Below are 27,160 nucleotides of genomic sequence, written 5' to 3'. Positions count from 1 at the left end.
CTATAAGACCTGTTGAGCTGTATTATATATATTAGGGTACATAAACTACTAAATATGAAGCATATAGACAATATTTTAAACTGCAGCTTGTTTTTTTGTCTTCGTTGGGGTGAGAATAAAAAATACAGTGTCAAGGTTTTTATAACTATTTTTATTAAGGCACATGTTAGCATCAGTATAATATGCTCTTAACAGGTACAAAAAATGTACAAATATAAATAATGGCACTAAGTAACATGAAAATTTTATATATAAAATACAATGAAAGCACTTTAAATATTATTCTAAGAAAAAATATGTAAGATATAATAATACTATGTTTTGAAAATATTTAAATTTCATTATTGTTTTTAGTCCTTAAGTACCCAGAAAAACAATTATGGTATATATTTACATTAATTATAAAAAAATAACAATATAAATTGATATAATTGATTATAGATGGTCAAAATTACATAACAGATAAAATAAATTCTTCAAATGCCAAAAATTAAGTAAATAATAGATTATAAATTTGCACTAATTTCGCAATTTACATGTTTATATATTTATTGAAAATTTATTATTTAACATGTAACTGCTGTAAATAATAAATTGAAGTGTGTAAAAAGTTGCGAAACACTTAATTAGTTCCAGAACGAACTTTGATGTTTGCAAAACTCAATTTTCCTCAACTATTTGAACTATTCTCACAACTTTTAATATAAACTCTGTGTTTGTATTAAATAATCGCCTCTTTATACAGACTATTTTTTTTTGTTTTACAAGTTTCCTTTAGATACCCTAATGTTCATAGATTTACAAAAGGCCTACGATAACATACCAATATCAAAATTAAGGGAAGCTCTTATAAATATATAAATTATACCACCCCAAAGGCCATCTAGAGCTTATATAAAGATAAGAAGTCAGTAAAAATTCAAAATAAAGTATCGGGAACAATACTTTTCAAAATGTATGTTTTATAATAAGCTCTAACAACTTGGAAGAAGAAATGCAAAGTAATAGGGATCCAAATCAACGCCGACACCTGGTTATACACCCTTAAGTTTGCAGATGATCAGGTAATACGTGCAAATGACAGAGATTATTTAGAATACATGATACACAAACTAAAGAAAAAATACAGAAAATGGGAACTAAGAATGAACGTAGAAAAGACACAGAACTTGTGTATAGGAGAGGATACAACTAGAAAACAACAAAATTATAGACAGGTGTGAGACTTTTAAATATCTAGTCGTTATTTTTAATTCAGAAGGGACAAATAATAAAGAAATATAATGTAGAATAAAAAAAAGAAGAAATGGAATACTGAAAAAGGAAAATAATGAAAACTGAAGATCAACAATGCAATGTTTGGTATATGAACAGAAAGAAAATAAGACTTATCATGGATATAGAAATTATTTGTTACTCAAAGTAATTACAAGAAATTTTAGTACCAACTTGAAATGAACTACGAGCTTCAGTTATTTCTGAAACTAACTGATCCAATGATATGAAACGTTTAATAATTTTTGTTGAGAATATCTATAAGAATGTTTTTTTGAAAATTTTATTTAAATTTAAATAAAGGTTATTATTGATTTCATTTTGATAAAAATCCTTTGTACTTATCCAAAAAAACTGTCTTGTGCTTCTATATTAAATGAAAATATTTTTTCTCTTTTTATATGTATATATATATTGGTGTATATAAAAATATGTAGTCGACAAGCAAAAAAAAATTAAAAAAAAATCGTTGTATTAGAAACCACAGCCCTATTAGAGAAATTTAACAAAAACTATATAAATAGCAAATATAATGAAAATTCCACAATATTTTTAATTAATTTTAGTAATAGAACCCTTGATATTTTTTTGTTGTTAAAATGTTTTATGTATGTAAAGGTACATAAAAAAAATAACAATAAAAAATTTTGTAAACTCTATGGATAGGCACTTGTATATTAAGCTCATTCTCATATTTAAAAAAATAAGATGTATCAAAATAGTCTATACTTTGATATATTTGATAAAAGTGTCAAAATGACTGCTTGAAACTGATTAATTTACATATTGAAATATAAATATAAAATATTGAAACATAATGACATTACTTTTCAGTTTCGCTAATTCAAGACACTATTTACGCGAATTTGTTTTATATTTTATGCATTTCTAATAGTTTTACACAATTAAACTTTTTGTGAAACTACTACCAACATTAACCATACAAATTTGTATCCCTTTCTCTTTTTTTATACAGGGATTTCCATTAATATATCAATTGTTGTATCTTTAGCTCAAAATTTGATCTAAATTAGATAAAACGTGCTTCCTTACTGCATTACAGGTTATTTTATTTAAAATTTTGGACACTATTTGACATAATTTAGTGTACGGTGTTTAGTACCTAGTACTATCTAATAGATATGTCAAACAGTTTCAAAGTAGTTAGAACAAATAGTTTATGTTTAAACAATCACAATTATTGATGAAAAACTCTGTATAAAGGAAGAAAAGTTGATAAAAATAAAATGTATAAACCCAAAAAAATATTATGACACATTTTTTACAAGACTACCAACCAAAAACCAAATCAAATACTAGTTGTTTCTTGTGCTACATTCTTAGAGGAATTAAAACACTAATTAATAAAGAAAATTTTTGGTTTTGGTAAGAAAGCAGTTTTCCTAAACCCCAAAAATAGCATTTTAGAATAAAATATAGCAAAGCTATATGTTCCTCTTCGATAACTCCAACGGATGACTCTGATACCATTTATGCAAATCATTTGTTTTACGTGCATATAATTGATCGTTTAAATATATATCCGTTTCAGGTTAAATCTATCGCGCTCAAATGGTTTTGTACCCATGATGCTTACCTAAACAGTAAGTCATCCCTCAGAGTAACTGAAAAGATAATATAACTCCATTATCACCCTTTTTATATATAACCTACTGTTTAATATGATTATTGCCGTTTTCTAGTATGGAATACGTCGATGGTATAAGATACAATATATCGTTGCCGTCCCTTTTGAAAGTCGGTTGTTGTTCAGCTGCTGATACTTGAATGTTGATTCGTCTCTGTTTCTTACCCAGACTGCAAGATAAGTTTTTCGATACTTTTACAGGTAAATCGACTTTTTTAATCCTGCAAATATAGAATGTCTCGATTATTCGATAACTTGATACACAAATTTAAAGTATTATGAAAAATTTATGAAATTGCCCAATATTTTTCGAAAGGAGTCGAAAAACATCCAGAATAGTCAGTGCCTGCAGACTTATATAGTCAAAGGACAAGTTACAGAGGAAAGAAGAATAATTTATCTCAACAAACAAAAGTGGATAATTCTCTAACATACAGTCAGAGCTCTTCCATAATACTCGGTAAGTGTTTACTTTCAAAGTCGCAGAAGAAGTTATTAAAATCATTTATTATTGGAACAAAAATTTACAATAAACGAAAATATCTTAATAGCATATAGTACCCGGGGTACAGGTAGTGCCATATGGTACTTTAAAGCGAGATTAAATGAGAAGTTGGTTACAGTATTTTTAAACAATAGTTAGTGTCCTCCTATGATAAGCTTTTAAAAAAGTTTTGCGGAATCAGCTTCCGGAGTTGCACTTTAAACCTGTTCACACTAAGAGTTCTAGTCTCTTTTGGCAGCTGATTAAAGTACCTTAGTCCTTGAAATTCAATCTACCTTTGGCCCATTGTAGTTCCTGCTGATCAGTTACACAAAAAAGAAGAATAACTTGATAAATGCTTATATATATACAGCAAAGAAGAAAAATCTAACCGATTGAATAATACAAAGAACAAACACAATCAAAACTCTTCTAGAATATATAATAACTTTATACTAATATAGTCACAGGACGAGTTACAGGAGAAAGAAGAACAACTTAACCGATCAAACAGTTTTAAGAAATATTTTTCTGATACAATTGAAACTATAAAAATCCAATAAGAATATTTAACTAACTACTTATTTAAACAAAGAAAACTCTTCTGGAATATTTAAAGAGAGAAAGAGAGAGAGGTTCGTTGGTTTTTTGTGGTTGGGATGAGGATGTTATCCATGTAAAGGAAGGGATTTATTTTGTTTGGACCTGATGTTGGAATTCCTCCTCTGCAGAGTTGGAGTTATGGTGGACGGTAGAGTGGTGTGTACTGCATTAGGGTGAAAAAGAAAACTGAAGCTAACAATGGAAAAGAGAAAGAAATGCCCGATACAAAAAAGAAAAACCTCTTTTCTCAGATATTGGAGGTGTGTTGTTTATTTGTTTTTGTTTATATTTTTTAATGTTTTTTTTTGTATCTTCTATATTTCTTTGTTTATCTAGGTAAACGGGTAATTGGGTGCATTATTCCTTATCACCAGGTTACAGGAAAACCGCAGAAAACCTGCAACACCGACGATGGACGAGGTGATCTTTGGAAATGGGTGTCATATAATGGCGATGGAGAAGTTATCTAGAAAGTTCTTGAACAGGGGTGGGCAAAAAGCGGGCCGGATTCGGTCCCGGCTCGTTGAGAAATCCCGCATGCAATTTTTTTATCCCTAATATTTCTTTTTGGCAAAAAACTCCACCTAAAACATTCGTGTGTCCATAGCATACGATCTCAGGCCCGAGAGACATTTTGAAAATTTCATTATGGCCCGCACTTAGAAGTATTTGCCCGCTCCTGTTCTAAAACATTCGATAACTTGATACTTATATAGTCATACAACAAGTTACGGGAGAAAGAAGAATAACTTAACAGACCAAAGAGTTTCAAGAAATATTTTTTTAATATAATTCAAACACATAAAGAATATTTGACTGTTATTTCTAAGAATATACGATTACTACAAATATATATAGTCTTAGGTAAATTGAATAAAAAAGAAGAATCTATAAAACTACTTACTGGTAGTATCTGTTACATAAAACTCCGATACATTCCCCGATCCTATCTTCTTGCTTATCACAATGTAGGGAAACGACCAGATCGTTCCCGCCGGGGCAATGCAAGATAATCAATTGATCGTGTCCGGGACTGACGCTAATTCCCGTCAATTCCCCGATCGTCGTTCCTTCCTTCATATTCCTAAATTTCATCGTATCCAATTTGAAAACGAACTGATCCGTTATAAGCATCACCCTTTCGGCTACTTTATTGAATTTATTAAATTTCGTTACGAACGAAGAGAATAGAACGTCGGTGAAATGTTTGGTATTTTTGAGGTTATTTACCGCTTCGTTGTATACGGTGTAGTTGTTGTTTTCAATGTGCGACGAGAGGTAGTTGCCCTCCCATTTTCTGTTTACGCCGTAATGGGGTCGTTTGTTTATTAATGCGCTTGCAGCGGTTATCTTCAGTTTCATTTGGGGCCATTCGCTGCGCGGTATACGTTTCAGGATCATGCTGGCTCTCCATCTACAATAAAAACATTATTATTATTTATCCGTTTTAAATTAATTCGAAACTTACTTGTTGAATATATTTTTTAAATGTTTAGTGGTTTCTCTTAAAGATAAAGGTGGAGCCGGCCACAATATACTCTTTCCGTAATCTCTCATTTTCTTGGCGTTTTTGAATTTATCGTCCAAAGCGCAAATGTATTCCCTCATCTTTTTCTGTCTGTATACTTTGATCATCGTCATTAGTGCCTTCATTCTCTTGTACTGTTCTCTGGCTATGTATCCTCTCCATGTTTTTTGGATCAATGTAACGATTCCCGGTATAAGACTGTTTCTGGCCCGTTCTAATGCGAAGAGTGTTTGTGGGGTTCGAATGAATATTTTTGTTTTGCCGTATTTTACGTCGTCGCTGAATCTGTTTTCATCCATTATCACTTTGCAGGCGTCTTTGTCTGATCCGGATCTGAAGTTCGGCCAAGTGAACTGGGAAATCATTTTGTACCTAAAATATATAAAAGATATTTCAATATGCGCCGGTTTTTTATAGATGTTTTCATCACAGCGGTGATTTGTTTATATTGTTTTAAAGAACCAGTTTCTAGGAAGGCTTTTTTATTTATTTGTTTGTTTACGTTCTAGAATTATCTCTAGAACTTCTTTTGGATATAAATACGTGCTTGTTTAGCAGTGAGAAGTCAGTATATATTTAGAAGTCATAGTGAACGGAAGGAAAAAATAAAAAGTAGGAAATATTTATAGTATTTATAGTGTAAGTGTTTAAATAAATTAGATAAATGAAAGACAGTGTGTATAAATTCATCCCACTATTAGAATAAGTTCAAATAAGTAATATTACTTACCTCTTCAAAAATCTATCGTATCGTTGTCTGTAAGCAAATCCAGCTCTTCTTACTCTAACATTTTCTACAAGTCCTAAATAGCTAACTTGATGTCGTACTCTTTGTTCGTCAAAGGCAGATGCGGATTTAATTTCATTCGGTTTTATACATCTCACGTAGTGCGGTTCTTTATTTTGCAAATTTTGAACGAGTGCCAACATGGAATTTTTGAAAAGCGTTCCAGCCGTAGGGGGTCTTTTGGTGATCTACAAAAATTATACCAAAAGTAGCTGAAATATTAAACCAAAAAGAAATTTTATAGTATTTAAATATCAATAAGTTACAACTTTTTATTTATTTTAAGGTTGGAAAATGAACAAAAACATAAGAAAATACATTTTTTTTTCAATATAATAGAAAAATTTGTAGAAAATTACATAAAAAAGTGTGAGCACGTAAATCCGAGAGAAGGAGATGGTTTGCTCTTTAATTTTTCCACTAAAATATAAGGTTTGTTCTTGGTAACTGTACTGAACTGGACCAGTGCAAGCTAGTTCATGAATGTATAGAATTAGTTCGATCGGATACAACGAACGATATAGTGTAGAGAGCAATGGAGCATTTGTTAATTGTTGTATTTGAGGTTGCACCAACTGAACTGACTCTAAACCCAGTGCAAGCAGTTCAAAGAACTAGTTCTAATGCACCTACCAAGAACAGCGACGCTATCACTGGCTCTACTACAAAGAACGCTTTAGTGTACACTTCTGAACTAGTTCTGCCAGTGCAGCTTCCAAGAACACACCTCTAGTGTAGTTCAATGGTCAAGATATGAGATATGATTAAAAAAGAAGAATTATCAGGTTAGAAGATATTAAAAATTATACAATTTTAGATATATTATAAAAGAAACTCGATAATTTTAATCATCCTGTAAATATTTATATGAAGATTATTTCTTTCAGTAATGGAAAATCAAATAAAAAGGTTTAGAGAAGTCTATAGTAGATCCAATGTGATAAAATTGGTAAAAAAGAGGTTATAATAGGTTCTAAAAAGACTTTTCTGGTTGTTTAATTAGGGAAAAAACATAAATGGAAAGATAAAAGTGATGTTGATATTGTATAAGGAAGATTAATTGGAAAAAAATTTTGTAAAACAGCCTAAAAATAAAAGGTGAGTGAGACAAAATTATGTAAATAAAAATTTATAATGTTTACTAAACTTCCATGAATATTGATAAATTTAAAGAATACCTAAAGTTATATTTACTTTGCTATGCAATTTTACAGATTAAATTGATTTAGATTCAATAATAAATACAAAGAGATATTCCCTTTGAAATTGATATAATTGACATTGAATACAGAGGTAATGGTTCAAATATGAAATGAATTTTAGTGATTAATTAGAAACGTAACATTATATATCCAGCTTACAAATATTATATCCAATATAAGCAGAATTGTAAAAGTAATATGCACTTTTTATTAAACTGCCCTTAAAATCTAGTTTACAAGTTAAAAATGGTGAAAAATAGTTTTAAAGCTCATAAAAATAAGTGGAACAACTGTTGAGCGAGGGTGATTGATCTATATATGTATTTCCAAACATATTCACTATTTTTCACAGGTTGGATATGGACTATTTAGAAATTTAAGGATTTGATGGAATTTCGGAAAGTATTGTTACCTCTGAAATATGTTGAGCTCCTTCTGGCCACATCTCCTTAATATTCGGATCTTTCGAATTGTACAACAATCTTTTAAAATCTTGGTATAGCGTATCTTTATTTTTATCCAAAAACCCTGTTATGCAATAAGTTACATCACCAGCGTAATGAGTTATACGAAAATCAATTTTATGTCTAAGATTTTTTTCCGGTGGCTTAGTCTGTCTCGAAACATAATGCTTATGACCTGAAAAAAGAAAAATTAGATCGTTGTCATGATAAAAATCCATTGTACCTTTTAGGTTTTTGTCCATGGCTTCTAACAGCATTTCGTCAGTTACTTTTTCAGCTGTCATTTTGCAGGCGTCATCCATTATAGAAATAATACCTTTGTGGGGCGCTTCCACTAAATCACAGATAATTTGGTTATTAAAATATTCAATATTGGTCCAAGCGATACCTTCACGATTATACTCTTCTTGTTCTTGTTTAAGCACCAATTCTGAAGAAGATAAAAATTTTTGTTACATGTTCTATGTTTTAAAAACTGATTAACACACTGTTTACTACAACTACATACGTACTCATAAATACACTGTTTGGTCCTTTGAAAACCTCCATAGGTTGCTAGTTTATATTCGACCCAAAGGACCGATTGTGATTTCAGTATGAAAATCATCAAATGAAAGATCCTGACAAAAAATAATTTTTATAATCTACTCACCAATAAATAGTTGTTGTAACTTTTCATTACAATAATTTATACAAAATTGTTCGAAACTGTTGTTATCGAACACTTCAAATCCATAAATGTCCAATACACCAATCAATGAACTCTTGTAAGTCATCCTCAAATTAGTTTTATCAACAGCTATAGCAGCGTTGATTTTATTAACTATCCAAGTAAAAAGTGTATCGTATACTGCTTTAGCGAAAGCGTCTCTACCGAAAACTGCTTCTGTTACAGTGTGTTCTTTTCTCATAATATCTCCTCTGGCAGCGATGACTCTTTCGCAAAGAGCGGTTTCCAAATCGCTTCTTTTCACCTAAAATTCGGATTTTATCGTTTTAAGAAATATTTTTATATTTTAATTTTTGTTTTATAGGCAAAGTACCTCAAGGGGTTGATACAATTTATTAAGCAAAAAAAATAAATAAATGAACAGCCCAGTGTCAGTGTACCAACTGCCTTAAATACTAAATCGTACCTTATACAATAATAACTATAAATAGTTATAAAATAAGTAGAAAAGGATATTTATGGTCGTTTCGAGTCAGTCACATTAATATAAGATAAAAATAAGTAACTGGAGATGATTTATTAATGGGTTTTGAGTACAGGGACACTTTGAATCACTAACTATATGATTTTGTTAATTTTATATGATCAACAGATCCTAATGGTTCCCATAAGGAGTGGTGAGATAATTTGTTGTTGATTAAAAAGGACAACGATTTATTTTTTGCTTAAAAGTCACATTCAAACGACTTTTTATAGATTTTATAAAATTTTTTCACGTTATTTTTCATTTCAAATAAACATAGTAACTCAAGGTATTGATAAGTATATTGAATAATCTAATAATTGTAATTTCATGGTTATATATAGATATCAAAATGTGTTTTTTTAGAATTTTGCAGAATTATTTTGAAAAAACTATACGTAACTGGTTTTAAACTCAAATTTAAACGACTTTATAGAACTTCTCATAATTTTGCTAATAAAAAGAAAACTAAGATCACAAAAAGTGTCTGGTACCACTGACAACCACAACTAATCGAGCTAATTACCAATGTTAGAAGAGACCAATTTTATTCTTCTTCTTTTCTATTGGCCTTTTGACTAACGAAACACAGCAAACAATTTTTATGATACTGCGGTTTTTGAAGTTTGACATCAATATTTGAAGTTTATATTTATTTGTTTAAATCGATAATTAGTTGAATATCTAAACAATTTTCTTTATTTTTCAGGTGATTTCGCGAGACAAGGATTATTCTAACGAGAATACCGGCAATTTGAAATATTATATAGAGAAAACTTTTCTTAGTTTATTTAAATATACATACATCATCAATCCGATATCTCCCAAATATGTTTACCATTGTATTGGAAAACACATTCAAATAATTATCATGGGAATAAAAGGGGATGGATTCTACTTTAGAAAACTGCACTTTGAAGACTATATAGTAATAGTTTTGAGTGATATTGATGAGTAATGTTGAAAGAACTCAAGAGGTCAGTAAAGAACGTTGGGTTAACGCGGAACATGAGCAACATAACTGATACAATAACAAATGTAATCATATAACATCCTGGTATTAAAAATGTCAATGAGTGTATCACAAGATAAATTTGGGAAAAGAAAACCAGACTACCGAAATGAAAACAAGAATTGACTTAATTTTTCGCAGTATTTGATAAGCTTTGTCATATCCTAAAGGACATAATCATCTTAAGTAACATAAAAAGGAAAGTATATGAATCATGTATACTTCCCATAGTATCACAAGGGAGCTATAACCGGTTAACAATAATTTTTCAGTTCAATCTGGTTTTTCTCGGCGAGCCCCCACATGGCTAAGGAAGCTCGGCCCGGATTATAATGAATTTTTTATAAGGACTTCCAGGATAAACACACAAACTCATGAATCCAGGAAACCGAGTGAATTTTGCCTCAAATGCATTGAAATCGAATTAACTTAACTTAAATGTAACATATCCACTGTTTTTGATTAACTCCAATAGTCTCATAAGGGATCTATATCCGGTTTACAATAATTTAACCAGTTTAATCTGGTTTTTCTCGCTCTTATAAGGGCTTCCAGGATAAGCACACAAACTCAGGAAACCAAGTGATTTTTGTCTCAAATGCGTGGAAATTGAATATACCTAACCTAACTTAAACCAACCTAATCCATAAGATGAATCTAACACGCCCTCTGTTTTTATTAGCTCCCATAGTCTCATAAGGGAGCTATAACCGGTTAATAACAATTTAACCAGTTCTATCTGGTTTTTCTAGGCAAGTGCTCGCTTTTTTGCGTCCCCACATGGATGAGGGAGCTCGGTTCAGATTCTAGTAGTAACTATAAAAATCTTTTAAGTGTAATGAACACTGAATATAAGCTAGGCGAATATTTGGACCACTAATCTCCCATTGGTGCAGAGTTCGTTTAGCGACCACCAGCGTTACTCCGATGTCCTCGAAAGTCAAGTTTTTCGACTTCGGGTAGAATCACTCCGCGATCCAGAGCCGTGAATTTCGCGACGAGGTAAGTGACGACCTCGAAAGTAGTGAAAATGTCTTTTCGGGCGAAACGCGAACAGATAATTCCTAAAGCTAATTATAAAGGATCCCAGGATAAACACAAAAACTTTAGCGTCCCAAAAGTCGTTTAATCGTTTCTAGACCTCCCTAATTCAGTTAGAGCCGCGAATTTTGCGGCCTGGTAAGCGAAGTCCTCGAAAATATTGAAAGTATCTTCAGACGAAACTTGAACAAATAGTACCTAGAGCACATTATACAGCATCCCAGGATAAATACCCAAACTCAAGCTCCCCATGGTAGGTGATGTAGAATATGAGCTAAAAAATTAACATTTTTCTAGACTTACTTGCAATAATTCAGCGACATAATCAACGCCTTTGGTTTTCTTCAATTTCAATTTATCTTCTTCGTCAATTTCGAATTCTATGTTACCTAAATGCAAAGTGGCAGCTACTACTTTCCACAACGTATCCTGTTCTTGTTTACTGAATTGGAGTGTGTTCAATGATGAAGATACTTCGCGATAATCGTTTTTATCGTTTATTGTGTTAACTACGGCCGCATTTCCTTGCTTCACGTAGAAATACTGATGGGTATCACGAGATAAGTTCAGTCTTTTCAACAAGTCTTCATTCGCTCCCGATAAAAGCTGTAAAAACATACAAATACTGCGAATCGCTAATTTCTTCGCATCGGCAAGCGTTCGATATGGATTTTTACCTGATAAAAACAATGGAAGTTTCTTTCTCCGGGTTGTTGGTGTATGACACGCGATTTTTCCAACAAATACTTATTGATGTGACCACCGATTGGGTCGCCTTTGAAATCAAAGTGGATATCCATGTATTTACCGAACCTGGAAGAATTGTCGTTTCTGTTAGTTTTGGCGTTACCGAATGCTTCTAAAATTGAATTCGACTGGATCAGAACGTCCTTAACACGTTCGATTTCCTTTTGACCTCCTGAAAATATATATTTTGAAAATGTTAGGTTATATATTTTGACGGAAGCGACAAATTAGAAAGCTGCGAAAAATAGCGTCCTGATTTTGACATATCAAATCACAACCTTCCCCGGTAACGAGCGTTTGCTGCGAAAGCGCTTTACCAAACCGTTTTCGTACTCATTTTGAAGTTAATCGCAATCAGCCAGTGCCTATTGTAAATTCAATAAAGTTGTGGTGACAAATTTTGAAAATGTCGGTGAGCAAAATAAGTGGAATTACGAGATCCGTTCGAACAATTGGATATAAGACTGAATTCTAAGTTTTCCATGGAAAACTAGTGACTCGCATCGTTTTCTTCTTCTTGTGAGTGTACAGTGCAACCAGAGTAAATTCCAATGAGAACTGTGATCATTTATTCAAGTGTTCGATCGCTAAAAGACTTTCTGTCTATCCTCAACCGCCTAACTCGCCAGATTTAGTACCATGCGACTTCTTGAATGCTAAAACCGAAACGTTTTAACACCATTCCTGATTTGTAAACTCTTCCAGGTATGGGTTCAACAATGAGTGCATTTTTAACAAAGGGTAGTATTTTTCATTGTCTTTTTAAAACTTTTTTATCACGCCCTCTATTTTCAAACCAAATTATGACAAAATATATTTAATTTTTGACATTATTTAACAATTGTTTTGACAATTAGTTGCGGCGATTATTAAAAAGCTATCAAAACAACACTAGATTCATTATTACTAATAATACTATATAATAGGGCTGATCCCTTTCAGCCGCCTCTGACCCATTCATAAATCAAAACAATTACGTCACACTGTAACATATCATGTATACACCATGGAGTTAATATTAGAGAGAGGGGCCAGATACGTAGAACTGTAGTATTGGAAAAGAGAGAAAAAACACTCCACCACTAAAATCTTTGACGTCATAGCAAGTCAATCAGAATAAAGTAGAACAGGGCGTAGCTATGATCTTTCTCTCTCTATCAATATCAAAAGTATGGTATAGACAATTAACCTGCATTAGATAGAATAGATGACGTACATAATGAATGACAGAGTGACGGATGAGTTCAAAAACACAATTTTTTACGATGTCACACAAAACAAATTGGATCATAGATCATGACAAATGATGGAACGCGTGGCAGCACAGAATACAAGACAGCTGACATATGACAGTATAGACGGACATAATAATGACAGGTGATAGTTGAGTTCAAAGACAAAGATCATAGATGATACACATAATAGATGGGATTATAGAACATACGATATAGAACGCGTTGCAGCACAAAATATGTGATAGGATAGATAACGCACGTAGTGAATGACAGATGACACACGTGACCGATGAGTTCAAAGAGATAAGGAGTAATAGATGACTGATAACACACGTGATAGATGGGTTCAAAGACACAAGCAGTTAAGATGATATACATAATGGATGGGAGTATAGATCATATGATAGATGACAGAACGTGTGGCAGCACAGAATACAAAACGGGTGACACGTGACATTTGACAGTATGGACAGTAATCAAGACAGGTGATAGATGGGTTCAAAGACAAATATCATAGATGTGGATTATACAACGTGCGGCATAGAACGCGTTGCAGTCAAAATATATGATAGGATAGGTGACGCACGTAGTGGATGACAGTTGACACACGTGACGGATGAGTACAAAGAAATGAGGAATCGTAGAGTTGACACACAAGATTTCGCGGATACATTTAGGGAAAAGTGCAGTGTCATATGGCACAGTGAAAAGATGAAGTGTGTGACGTGTATGATGTAGCAGAGTGAGGAGTGGAAAAACGAGATTCACCAGGAGTTTATGCAAATTTACATCGTTGTATGTATGGTTAAGGGTGTCATATAAATCGCGACCTAAAATATTGATCAAGTCTCCATCGTTAGATCTTCACATTTTTTAATGATCTATGAGATGAATGTTCTAACCTCAATGAATACTATGTCGGAAAATAAAAATATCTTCGCCAATTTTTATCGTGAGTCCAGAGCGCGGAGCAAATGGATCACCCCTTGTATATATACTTCACACGTACGTTTATGGTATGGTTGGTGAAAAGTTTTAATAATATGAATAGAACGTTGTTAGAAAACACGAAATACACTTCTGTGGTAGTTAACGGGGTACTTACTAGAACTGCACGTTATTTCTGAAATTTATAATAGAAATGAATAGAAATATTTTATCAAGTAGATCGAAACGTGTAGGTAGCAAAAATATTATAAGTCTTTTACTTAAAAAAACATAGTGAAGATAAGAATAAGTCGTGTAACTGATAAACAGATGGCGCTGCTATTGTCAAATCCATATGAAGTTTACGGAGTACCAACTTTCAGAAGACTATGTTCAGGGCCGGATTAAGATTTACAAGGCCCGCGGTTAAAATAATGACGGGGCCCACTTTTGTATGAAAAAATTTAAAAAATAATATCAATACGTTAGATTTGTGGTATCAATACATCAAAAAAAAGCTTAATGCGGCCCTGACTATGTGAAATATTTCATGACATTTAGATTAGTCAGAAAAAAGTGACGGCCATTAAGTCGAACTACTTTTGTTATTTTCAAAACACTGGATTCTAAAAAATTTGGTGCGTTAATTCCTTCTTCATGAAAAAAATACTAAACAAGCTCAGCAACGGCTTCAAAAGTGTTATCCAGACTCCGTCGAGAAGAACTATTTTTTATTGGTTTGCTGAATTTGAATTTGGTCGTACTCCGATGATGGTGAACGTTCTGGCCGTCCGATTGAGGTGGTTACTCCAGAAAACATCAAAAACGTCCACAAAATGGTTATATCTAGCGATGATGGTCTAGAGATAATCAATAACGAATACTAAATGGATTTGTTGGATCATTTGAATGCAAAAATCAAGGAAAAACGGCTTCATATGTCGAAGAAAAAATCACTGCGTCACCAAGACAATGCACTGATGGCAACGGTGGTTAAATTACACTTCGAGTTACTTCATCAACCACCGTATAGTCCAGATCGGGCCCCCAGTGACTACTGGCTATTCGCTGATATCAAAAAAATGCTCGCCGGTAAAAATTCAGCTCAAATGAAGAAGCAATTGCCTAAACTGAAGCCTCTTTTGAAGCCAAATACAAATCCTTCTACAAGCACGGCATCGAGAAGTTAGAAAAACGTTGGAATGATTGTATTGCTCTTGAAGGAAATTGCATTGATCAATAAAATTGTTTTTAGGCAAAAAATGTGTTTTTCTTAGTCTCAAAACGTATTGAGGAATGTGTGTAGATGCCGTTTTTGGAAGTTGTAACGTTTATCTTCAACGTATTGTGGCTCAGTAGTCACTTCGATTCACTTCACCACCCACTCCATTCCAAGAATTCAATGAAACTCCAGTTTCGTTGCTAAATCGTCCTCTATCTATCTACATTCGAGTGTTCAAATCAAAGAAAATTTAGTAAAATTTGTGGTGATATTATCCGTTACATTCGCCTGTAAGTTTTTTTTACATCTTTTTAACATAGTGCTCACAAAATTCCAACTATCTTCAACCAAATTCTTCATAATAGTTTCCATGTAAATTCGTATATTCTATTTATTTAGGGAATATAACGAGTAGGTAAAACAAATTTGAATAAAAAGGAGCTGAATTCATATTTTTGTAAAATATAACTAAACAGGAATAGTTAACATCAACTGGCCTCCCAAAAGCCCCGATCTTAGTTCGCTTGATTGCTTTAAGGCTAACTCATGGTTTATTATATTAATATATGGATACCTTGTATTTAAATATTTTATTTTATTAAATTTTATCAATTTTTAGAATATTGCGGTTTCCTTTTATCATTCTTACCCTGATTCGTTACGGCTGCTATGTATTTCATGATAATTTTCGAGGCCTCAGTTTTCCCAGATCCGGATTCGCCGCTGATAACGATACACGTATCTTTCCCCTGTTGCTTCATCACCTTGTGGGAAGCGTCAGCGATAGCAAAAATGTGAGGCGGGTTTTCGAAAAGTTCTCTATCTGAAAAAAAAAAAAACTTTTATTGTGATTACACTAAAACCTAACAACGCAATGTTTCAGGAAGCCGTTTTATTTTATTTTTCAAAATCCTAAAGTTTCTCCCACCCGCGATAGATGGCAGACATACATACAGAAAGAAAATCTCGTTGTGGTTGATTCTATTGAGGGAAATAAGCAAATTAGGAACCGTCCTGATATAGGAAAATTTTTCTTCAACAGGACTGGGATTGGAGTGATTTTTGGGATAGTTTCTTTACATGTGGGACTCCCTTAACGTGTGTGCGTCTAGATACCATCGGGCGTGAAATGTACATACAGTATGCGCATAAAAAGAGAGAATACTGCCCCAAAGTAAAATAAACATAAAGAAAATCACACTAGCTCTGTAGAGGAATATTTTTTACCTTATATTTCGTACTATTTATATCTTCGATATTGTTTAGGGGATAAAAAATTCAAAAATAACCAGCCAATAGCTAGTGTAGTGTAGTTACGCAGCCGGAGGGCGGCAACTGCAGGTTTTCATCGAAAGGCTTAAGTACTTCGAAGAAGTATTAACACCTTGGGAAGTGGGATACAAGAATCTCCAAAAAAATTGCATCCTTCTGGTAGAGTACACGTGAGATGTAGAGTCTTGTACAAAATTTCTAGGTATAGGTGTAGATAGACTGCAAAGTCAAAATGGCTTCAGAAACAATCTAGAAAATCTACAGCTAGGTGTTGCTACAAGCCCCTAGATTAATAAAAATAGTAATAAACAAGCCTCATTGCATCACGTCCCATAGAAAATGGAAAATATCAACTTGAAATCGTTGCACCAGATTATTATCAAAATAATAAAATCATCGTCTTATCTCTGATGTAATTTTATCGCTTCGTCGAAGTATATATACTAATTGATAATTTTGTTGAAAAGTTCAATAAATATTTAACTAGCCGGTATTTTTGAAGGCTGAATTAATAAATAAAAAAACAATTTTTCTAGTTTGAACGATTTTGTATGACAGAAAGTACACCAAGGGTTTAATCGACGATGATAGTGAAGTTTGATGCGGTGATGAATGAATTTCAGACCCTCCACGAGGGAATGCGTGTTAGAGAGTGCCCTTTTCAGATTTTCCAAGTGCGAGACTAAGGATGGTACGTTCATGTCCTCTAGTCTCGTTATCGCTTCGCTCCGTGTATTTCTCGTTGCAGACTTTCCGCGAGGTAACGCGTGTCCCACAATAACTCAATAGGGTTGAGGTCGGACGACTGTGACGGCCAAATCATCCCTTTTAGTATATTCTTTCTTTACAATTATTTCGAATACTCAAACATCAAATCATATAGGAGCCTTCGCTCTGTTTGAGTCGGGAGTACACATGGATCTAACATCTGTTCTTCCTTTGACGCCGAAAAACCTCGATAAAACTCTCTCCAACTCTAATAGTGTCCAATTTTAATGTTCTCTAGCCAACTGCAACTTCTTAATTTTATTTTGACGCCTTAAAAGAGGTTTATTCACTGTCACCCTTCCATAAAGGCCAGCTTCTCTGTAGAAGTACTCAATCTCTGGGTCAGTGAGTCGTCGATCACCTTTATTGACAATACGTTTCAACCGATAGCTACTTGGTTATACACACTTTAAAACATTTAAAACAAAAAGAACGTGATATAGTACGTTTCTGAGTCTCACAGGGACTAAACTAAAATCATAAACATCGAAGAAATAACTCACAATTGAAGAATAACGAACGAATCAGTCGGTACTTGCAGGTTTTAACTTGTCACCGCCAAAATATAAACATGCGCTCGTTTAAACTAAACAAATAACGGACACTATTATTTATAGTGTGTAAGACAACGTTTCGACCTTCGCTTGACAATATCAAAGAGAAGTTTGTGTATTATTTTGAAACACAAAGGTTCTGCCTTCATTTTTCTTAGTCTACGTGGATTATTTGCTCAATTTGTGGACAATGATCTCCTCTTAAGTTTCTATAGTACACTCTTTGTACATTTGAATTCCCTTTGGTTCGAATAATCTCTCAGAAACATTTTTTTTATTAATACACCCAGTAGAACAGAACAGACAGTTTCTGATTGCTAGGTGCTTAAGATATTGGACGTCTCAGTGGTCGAAGTTATGTTAATGATAAGTTATGCTGTTTAAATACATCGCCTGGAGCGTGAGCTCCGGTATGTTCAACTCCCTAGATCCGGGGCTGCATGAGATTACAATTATTACGTCCCTTTAACCTTTTTGGTTGTTACTGTCTGCTGTCGACTGTTTCATTAATTTCCCTTTCACTTTAGTTAATTTTATGATGCCCACAAAAACCACGTTAATGTTTGAATGGTGCTACAAAATTCAAAGAAACGTCTTTTTGAAGGATGCAACATTGTTCGTTTAACCCCAACAATGCGAAACTAAATTGAATACTTCTAAATATAGACAGACTTATCTATACAATGCATCACTGAATACGACATTTTCAATAAATATTGTGTCATTCAACAAATAATAATGTATAAAGATAACATTTTTTAAAAATAATCCTGCCGTTAATACGTTCTTAAGAATCACTTAAAGACTAACGTTTCGCTTTAAACGATAAGATAGGATAATGATAAGTGATTATTACAGAACATTATCTCAAATTTGATATATTTCTAATTCTATTTATCTATTAATTAGTGTTTTATGTGAATTTTATTTGCATCCAGAAAGCATTAAAATATCTATAGGAGTTTTTACTGAACACACTGTTTACACCAACACTCACAATTACACTGTCTGACGCGCGTTTCGATAACTAAGTTATCGTCTTCAGAGACTAACTAATAAACCTTCTCCCACGAAAATTGATTCCGGCGGCAATATTCATGTTCAATGACTACTAAACTATTAATTGGGCTGTAAGGCATTGGCAATTTGTCCCTATTTAAGCTACTTTTACATATAGCAATTTCAATGCTGTCAAATGCATCCAACAATTTATTATTGGATACGTTTTTTAACAATTTTACAATATTAATATTTATGTCATAATTTTGACCGGCAGCATGATCGGCAATACCTGATGTTCCGGTCCGTTCATATTTCAAATGAGTTATGTGCTCTTTAAACCGGACAATAACGGATGTATTAGTCTGCCCAATATACAATCACCAAAACTTATTTCATATCCTTAGGATTTCCCAACAATTGTTTTTAATGTGTTGTTGGATTTATAAACCAGCTTAAAACCCACTCTACTAAATATTCCTTCCAATCCTCTCGTATGAAGAGGATTGAAAGGGATCAGAGAAAATTTTTCTTCTTTTTCACTTTGGGTTTGGAAAAAGGTGGTTTCGCATAGAGATTTCTTAAACCTATGACGATTGATTAACCTATTTACAATTCTTTTTTCGCGGTAGAAGGTTTATTGGTGGGAAAATTTACCTTCAGTCTCTGAAGACGATAACTTGGTTATCGAAACGCGCGTCAGACATTGTAGTTGTGAGTGTTGGTGAAAACAGTGTATTTATTCAGTATGAATATCGCCAATGGTTCCAGAAATTTCAACTTAGCTATAGGAGTTTTGGTAAAAGTTGGTTCAAAAAACTCCCGCGAAATCTTGATTTTACACTATCACTACACTACTACACTCACTACACATTTTCGATAACCATGTTATCGTCTTCGGAGACTGAAGGTCACGTACGTCATAAGTCTCCTCAACTTGTTCATTGTATTGTTTTCTACAGGGTTTATTAATTAAAAAAAAAAAATGATTCTGAGACGTAGACTAAGAAAAATGAAGGCAGAACCTTCGTGTTTTTATGGGTACTGTATTGTATCCATTAACAAACTGAATTTCTTTTTGATCGTCTCACTACAGTCAAACATTTTTGCCCACCACATAATTTATTCATTAAATTTCAAAATAATACACAAACTTCTCTTTGATATTGTCAAGCGAAGGTCGAAACGTTGTCTTACACACTATAAATAATAGTGTCCGTTATTTGTTTTGTTTAAACGAGCGCATGTTTATATTTTGGCGGTGACAAGTTAAAACCTGCAAGTACCGACTGATTCGTTCGTTATTCTTCAATTGTGAGTTATTTCTTCGATGTTTATGATTTTAGTTTAGTCCCTGTGAGACACAAGAACTTACTATGATTTATACTTTTTAAACTAAAACATCTTTTGTCAAGTTCGTTTTGTTTTAAATGTTTTAAAATGGGTAAAACCAAATAACTATCGGTTGAAACGTATTGTGAACGTGATCGAGAGCTCACGGGCCCAGAGATAGTAGCTCAGATCAATGAAACTAAAGATCTGCCTTTGAGTATTTCTACAAGAGATCTGATAAAACTTGGCCAACATCCGATCGTCAAAAACTTTTTCTTCCAGCATGAGAACGACCCCATGGATTCCTCGAAGTTGTGCGAAGAGTATTTGAAAGAATTGGAAAGGAAGAATGTACTGAAAGTACAGATTTGGCCGTCACAGTTGCCCGAACTAAGCCCAATTGAGTTGTTGTGGGACAAATTGAACAGGGAACTCAGAAAGCAGTGTCTTACTTCCAATTCTCACATCTATGAATAAATTTTTAAATATATGTTCTTAAAAATCGATCGTATGGTTTTTAGTTTATGTATAACGCAAACTACAGAGTGAGCAAAAACTTTTGACTTGTAGTGTATCACTGTTTGGATTTATTTGGAAAACAGCCGTGACTTCACACATATAAATCGATTATTTTCAGCATTGCCTCACTATCCGGCCAAGAAATTAAATTACCCAGCTATTTTCAATCGATAATCGTGTGCCCTCCTTTGAAATCAGCTCCCTTTTGCTTCTTCTAAAATCTGAAGATAAGCAAGCAGATACAATAATATTACTTCACCATCGGTCGAATCAGATAAAACCCAATCTGTTTCTATTTCAAATGCTCGAGCAGACCTTGTCGGGTATCTATTAGAGCTGCTTTAGACCTTCAACTGGTTCACCCACAAGGAAGACTCTATCGCCCGTTAATAATTTTATTCACAAGTCAATTCCGAATCAGTTCAGCCGTTAGATAAACTTTCGCTATGATCCTCGAATCCGTCGAGGTTGAATAAAACCCCGAACCGCTTTAATCGAGTGTCATCCTATTTGCGACATATTCAAAGTGCAGTTGCAATCTTTCACGTTCCAGGATTTATTAAAAAGAATCTCTACTCGATGCAAGACTTCATCGGGTATTCAGACAGTGGTTGCTAGAAGCCGATATGGCTGTTAACTTAAGCTGTTTGACTTACCTTTATACTGGTTTATTTGGTCAGTTCCGTAGATATTTTTCGTTCTATAAGGGTTAACTGAAACACATACTTCCCCAATGTAAGTATAGATGTAACCATTTTTGAATCTGAAATTAAAAAAAAATAACATAGGACATGTCGTCATTAAAGTTTTTTTACTGTAATTGGTCGATTTCGATTTTGTGTGAGCTGATTACAAAATCCGGTCACAATTTTTTTGTAACAATCATATTTTCGAAAAAATGTATTTTTTATTCTTTAAAACCCTTCAGACAAAGGTAGGAAGAGAAGAAAATACAGATTATAGGGGATCGAAGACGGAAAAATTGAGTCGTTTTGCAAGTTATCGAATTATGGTGAAAATTTTATTTCATATGATTGTTTGGGTGTTGTTAGGAATGTTTTGAAGGGTTGCTGACATCCAAGAGAGTATAGGGAATGGACGTTGAGTATGAAGGCACGCACGTGACGTGACAGCTGACAGCAACTGACTTGGCGTTTCAAGAAGAGTAAATCCAAAGTTGTTGACAGCTGGGTCAATTTAGTGAGCTGTACGACGAGGTCTAAATCTTAATTTCCTTGAATTATCCAATACGCAGCTTTATGTTTCGAAACATTTTTTTCGACAATCTCTTTATAACGAATTTCTATTAAGAAAAAGTGTAAATACTTCTAATTAACGAATTCTATTAATTTAATCCCTTTATATAACAGCTGCTTCGATTCATTCTATTATAGTAGAGCTCGACGGTCACACAGTTATGTTGTTTTTAAGTTTTCCCGCTTTTTTCGAAAATTCTACAAGGTTTACAGTCGTTTTTCCTCCAAAACATCCCCAAACCATTACCGAGCCTCCGTCTTTTCATAAAACTATCTTTTACGTTTACAAATCGACACTTTTGTGGTTTTCCTAGGCCGCCCTGAACGTTTTCTATCACCAAAGTGGATGCTATATATATTTTCACGTTTTAGTCCACGGTACGTCGAGTTAGTTTTAATTTGGCAACAATGTTTACGTTTACTTTTGCCTAGACCATGAGGACCCGCGATTACTGCACGAGTTTTAACCGATAGTTCCTTGGTTTTAACCATTCTAAGACTTACTAGTCTGAATTTGCGAGAACGAAAACAATTCGTTCATAAACCTCAATAAAATATGTCTTGGTTCAAAAAATATGAATCACAGCACGTTGTTGCGTCTCTCAGAGCTAATTGCGACTAAACTACAATCATAAACACTGAAGATATCACAGGTAAAGAGACTTCACTTCATTTAATTTTCATTATTGATGTAAGGGAAAAATTTATTAATTAATAATTAAGTTGGAACCTACCTATATTTGTTTTTAAATAGAAAAAACATACAGTAATTTGATAAAAATCATTTATCAGTAAAAGTTGTTCACTATAACAAGATGAATACGTCATATTCAGGTTTTTACCTCTTTATACCAAACTGAATGTCAACATAACCTCATTTTAACCAAATGCATTATTTAATGATTATTTACTTGCTCCTTTCCGATTGTTAATCGAAGTTGCAGTTATTTCAATTTTTACTTTTCAAATTTTCAAATAACCCTCGTATATTATTAAAAAAAAAACAATCCTATTTCATAACATGAGATTTTTACTTCATAAGTATTAAATGTAACTAAAATAGAAACAGTCAGTAGGCCACTGAAAATTTCGTTTTACCTCGACTGCTGAGCAACCTACAGTATGCATGCTCTGATGAAGTTGCTTGAACAAAATATTATTTTAAACGTATCACGATTACCAACTTAAGTAACATTACAGTTTAACTAACTGTTATTTTTTAATCGTTTTAAATATAGACTTGAAGAAACATGAGCGGAAGTGCCTTTGCCCATATATGATGACTAATTTTCGTCGTATCAAGTAGCTCTAAAAAAAAAGAAATATCCAAGAAGCACTCAGAAATTCGGGTACAACAGATGCGTATTTTCCCTTCCCATGTTGTTTCTCGATTGATATATAGATGTAATAAAAACTGATCAAATACGAGGTGAGGTTATAAAATAACAAAACCGATATTGTAAAATATTTTATCTACAATCATCACGTAGTCTATGGATTGCTGTCACCGATGACGTAATTAGAACGAAATTTAAATCACGACTTGAATATTTCAAACATAAAAATCAAATTGTTTAGTTCAGTTTCCTAAATAATTATTTAGACCTTATGACATGTTAATCTACAATTCAATTTCTTGTGTATGCAAATAAATTGTATATTATATAAACAAAGCAAAAGCGATATGGACATAAACTTTTTATAGGTTAAGAATACCATAAAACGCTTTATGCAAATTGGAACCTAAAGTACCTTATAGGTAGGGATAATTTCAGCGTATCATTGTAGTTTTACATTCTTAGTTCGATCGTTTGAACTGACGGAACCGATTTCCGTTTCATTTATGTTCTTGAACTCCGATTTAGTTTACATAAATAAAATGGCAGATATAATAAGTTTATGGTATTGCGGTCGACCGTGAACTTAATGTAGACAAACATTTTATAAAACAATAAACGTACAGTCTTTTGACCACGCCTTAATTTTGACACATTCGTCAAAATTTGTTTGGGTACGCGAGGCCCATAAAAGGGTCTAATTAACAAAATAGATTACAAATAATTATAATTATAATCTGTTAAAATTCTTGATTCTATTAAGAGTGATATTTTCGGGAAAAATATCAAATTTTATTAAATCGTATACGAGGTTTGTTAGATTTGTTATTGAAAAAAATATATATGAAATATTGTTATTTCTACTACGAGGGGTAATAAAAAATAAAGTCTAATGAAGGAATATTTATTATAGATAGAAATTAAGAGACATACTTGTCTATTAGGACATAATCACAAGTTTATTTAGACTTTTATTGAAATGCAAAAAGATTGAACGCATTTTCGTTGGATTTAAGACCCTGTATATGATCCATGCCTTACCGGATGCTAATACAAAACTGCCTAACCATTCACTAGATAAATGACCTTTCAAATGCGAGAATAGAGAGGTTTGGACAGACCAGAAGCCCTGTGTATCAACAAAGGTTACATAGACGTATCAAAAGTACTTATTTCATCAGAAATACAATTGTATGTTTTCAATTTAGTGAGGATGATTAAGTTTAGTTTAGTTGTAACTTGCATGGTGCAGTGTCGGTCTATCGCAAATTCTAGTGTAACAATGTGCCGCTGTGAAATTCTACTCGGTAAAAACGCTGCTGAAACTGTTTTAATGTTGAAAACTGCTTACAAAGATGATGCTATGGGGAAAACGCAAGTGTAAGAGTGGTTTTCTCGATTTAAAAATGGCGAAATGTCGATTGATGACAAACCTCACTCTGGACGTCCATCAACTGCCCGAATCGATGTAAATGTTGGAAGAATTCCAGAGCCTGTGCGCACAGACCGTCGACAGACAATTGATCAACTATCTGAAATCAGTGGAAGATCTTGAAGCTCGTTTAATCAATCAGATGACTGGTTCTTCCACCATGACAACGCACCTGCACACTCAGCCATCACAGTTAGTCAGTTTTTGTTTAAAAATAACATGGTTCCGCTGCCCCAAGCATCTTACTCGCCTGACCTGGCTCCGTGCGAATTTTTTTTGTTTCCACGCATGAAAAGGGACATGAAAGGACGGCGATTTGGAAACTCTAAAAATGAGTTCAAACAATGAGTATTTTGAATGGAATAAGGTTGTTTTTTGTATCTTTGTGAATATATAGCATTTAAAAAATAATTCCGGTTATTTTTGGGTACACCCTCGTATATCTAGGGAAAAAAACTATCAACGGTTGGGCGGAAAATTTGGACAAGAAGCAAACGTTGTTGTAAATGCACCTCCTCATAAATCTCACAATATTTTACGAAAAGAATTAAAGTAAAAACATTTCAAGAGCTGAAAAGTTTCGTCCGTCCCATTAATTTTTTTTCTTTGAGTTTAATATTAACTCGAGAGCAAACAACCTTGCCACACATATAGAATTCCGCCAAATCAAATATTTAATCATACTAATTATTTAGGGTATCAGGGCCCACTACCTGTCGTAGCAAAATAAACATCGAAAAAAAAGGAAGTTTTCAAAAAAAATTAACATCTAAATGTCGTTTTATTTAACGCTTAATTTGTACAACTTAAGTGCTTGTTTATTTATTTATTTATTTGTTTTTTGGGTGGAGATTTCAATAGTTTGCGATGTGCTTCTAATAAACTGATTTAATAGAAAATGTGTGATCCATTTTTAACCGAATTACTAAAGTAAACAGTATATACAATAGCATATACCATTCGTCATAAAATTGCACCATCGATGCTAACTACATCAGAATAATCTATTCTTGATTCGGTTTTACAAATTCTGCGGCCGATTGAAGCTGCAACTAAGGATGCGTCAGGTGATGAATACTGCACTAGTTATACAACTCAATTGTCTTCTTGTAAAAGTTAAACCTCTTAATGTCCAAGAATTACAGTTACTGATCCTGAAAGAGATTGAAACCAGGTTTAAGAAAATGCATTTCGTGGAATCGCTTGCTTGATCCATGGCTGTTTCAAAAATCAAGGAATTTACGACAAATAAAGTAGAAGATGTCCTTTGAGAAGCCGATCAGGCGCTTCGGCTTAAACCCTTTGATGGCACAAACAGATATATCTTGTAGCAGACATTTTTTTTTACTTTCAACGTCTTCTCGGAAACTTGGTCAATACGTTGAAATGTCGAACGCCTAGTTTGAAGCGCTACCATGACCATCGACATGAGAAATTTTGGAGTGGCGGTAACTGGTCGCCGCGCCAAGGAAACATGGCCGTAATCCAAGCGTCAAATTTCCACTATTAAAACGATTAAACGTTCTGCGTCGTCAATAAACAAAGAGAGAATGATTAAAAGAAAATAAAGCAACTGTACAAGGTGAGACAGGTCGTCAATTTGAGGTTATTCCTATTTCCCTTGTAACTTGACATTTGCTTATCGGATTACGCAATTCCTGAATATCTAGAGTTTCCTACCTCTCGCGGGGGAGAATTTGATTTGTTATAAAAGCGGCGCACTACAACTGAAGGTAGCAAATCGAGTAATCGATTGAATTTATTGTGGGGACGACAATAATGATTTGGAAATATGAAGAAAAACAAAAAATAAAACGGTCGAAGAAAGCGAAAGAGAAGTAGCTACGGGAGAAGCAGAGATATCGCAAAAAGAAATGAATTACCAGATATTTGGAGGAGGAATAGTGTACGACACATGACAAAATGACATGTTTCTGCACTCCAAGTATTTTTGAACACGTGCTGTACAATATACTATTAAATTTGAACATTTTATATTTTTAATTCACCCCACCAAGTTTTTTGATAACGGAAACGGTCTACAACACTTCTAATTACCCTGGTATGAATATATTCAACCGAGTGTCGATACTTTGTTTTTGAGATATGGCAACACTGTTGTGAATATGTCAAATATGACATTGACATTATAATGTTTGACATTTCTAATCGTGAACGTACATGTTTTCAGATACTTGAAACATTAATTTGGTTGAAAAATGGAATTGAACACTCAACTCGTTACGATTTTCGGTGGTTTTCCGATTTCAATCGTTGTTTGAAGAATCCCGACTCCACAGTTATTTTTGTAGTGGCTGTCTGC

The 27,160-nt window shown here is 33.3% G+C and overlaps 1 protein-coding gene and 2 long non-coding RNA genes across 3 annotated transcripts in view; 2 read left to right on the top strand and 1 right to left on the bottom strand.

Annotated features, from left to right (window-relative positions):
- Positions 1 to 130: 130 nt before the first annotated feature.
- The window catches only part of LOC130895046 (unconventional myosin ID), a 38,700-nt gene continuing 11,670 nt past the window's right edge, over positions 131 to 27,160 (bottom strand). The window contains exons 2-12 of the mRNA XM_057802159.1: positions 21,469 to 21,575; positions 16,018 to 16,191; positions 11,915 to 12,156; positions 11,541 to 11,843; positions 8,644 to 8,965; positions 8,215 to 8,421; positions 7,940 to 8,166; positions 6,269 to 6,513; positions 5,479 to 5,910; positions 4,915 to 5,424; positions 131 to 3,144 (exon numbers count right to left, since the gene is read on the bottom strand). Coding sequence (XP_057658142.1) covers positions 2,946 to 3,144; positions 4,915 to 5,424; positions 5,479 to 5,910; positions 6,269 to 6,513; positions 7,940 to 8,166; positions 8,215 to 8,421; positions 8,644 to 8,965; positions 11,541 to 11,843; positions 11,915 to 12,156; positions 16,018 to 16,191; positions 21,469 to 21,575 — 2,968 coding nt within the window. The 3' untranslated portion in view covers positions 131 to 2,945. The remainder of the gene's footprint in view (positions 3,145 to 4,914; positions 5,425 to 5,478; positions 5,911 to 6,268; positions 6,514 to 7,939; positions 8,167 to 8,214; positions 8,422 to 8,643; positions 8,966 to 11,540; positions 11,844 to 11,914; positions 12,157 to 16,017; positions 16,192 to 21,468; positions 21,576 to 27,160) is intronic.
- LOC130895048 (uncharacterized) lies at positions 3,030 to 4,907 on the top strand. The gene is made up of 3 exons (XR_009059426.1): positions 3,030 to 3,124; positions 3,240 to 3,383; positions 4,347 to 4,907. It is a non-coding gene; the product is annotated as an uncharacterized LOC130895048 (long non-coding RNA).
- LOC130895049 (uncharacterized) lies at positions 7,057 to 11,545 on the top strand. The gene is made up of 3 exons (XR_009059427.1): positions 7,057 to 7,110; positions 7,213 to 7,423; positions 9,894 to 11,545. It is a non-coding gene; the product is annotated as an uncharacterized LOC130895049 (long non-coding RNA).

Source organism: Diorhabda carinulata, chromosome 6 (assembly GCF_026250575.1).
Source record: "Diorhabda carinulata isolate Delta chromosome 6, icDioCari1.1, whole genome shotgun sequence".
Lineage (NCBI taxonomy): Eukaryota > Metazoa > Arthropoda > Insecta > Coleoptera > Chrysomelidae > Diorhabda > Diorhabda carinulata.
Note: the sequence above shows the minus strand (reverse complement) of the source record. Positions and strands in the feature narration are given on the sequence as shown.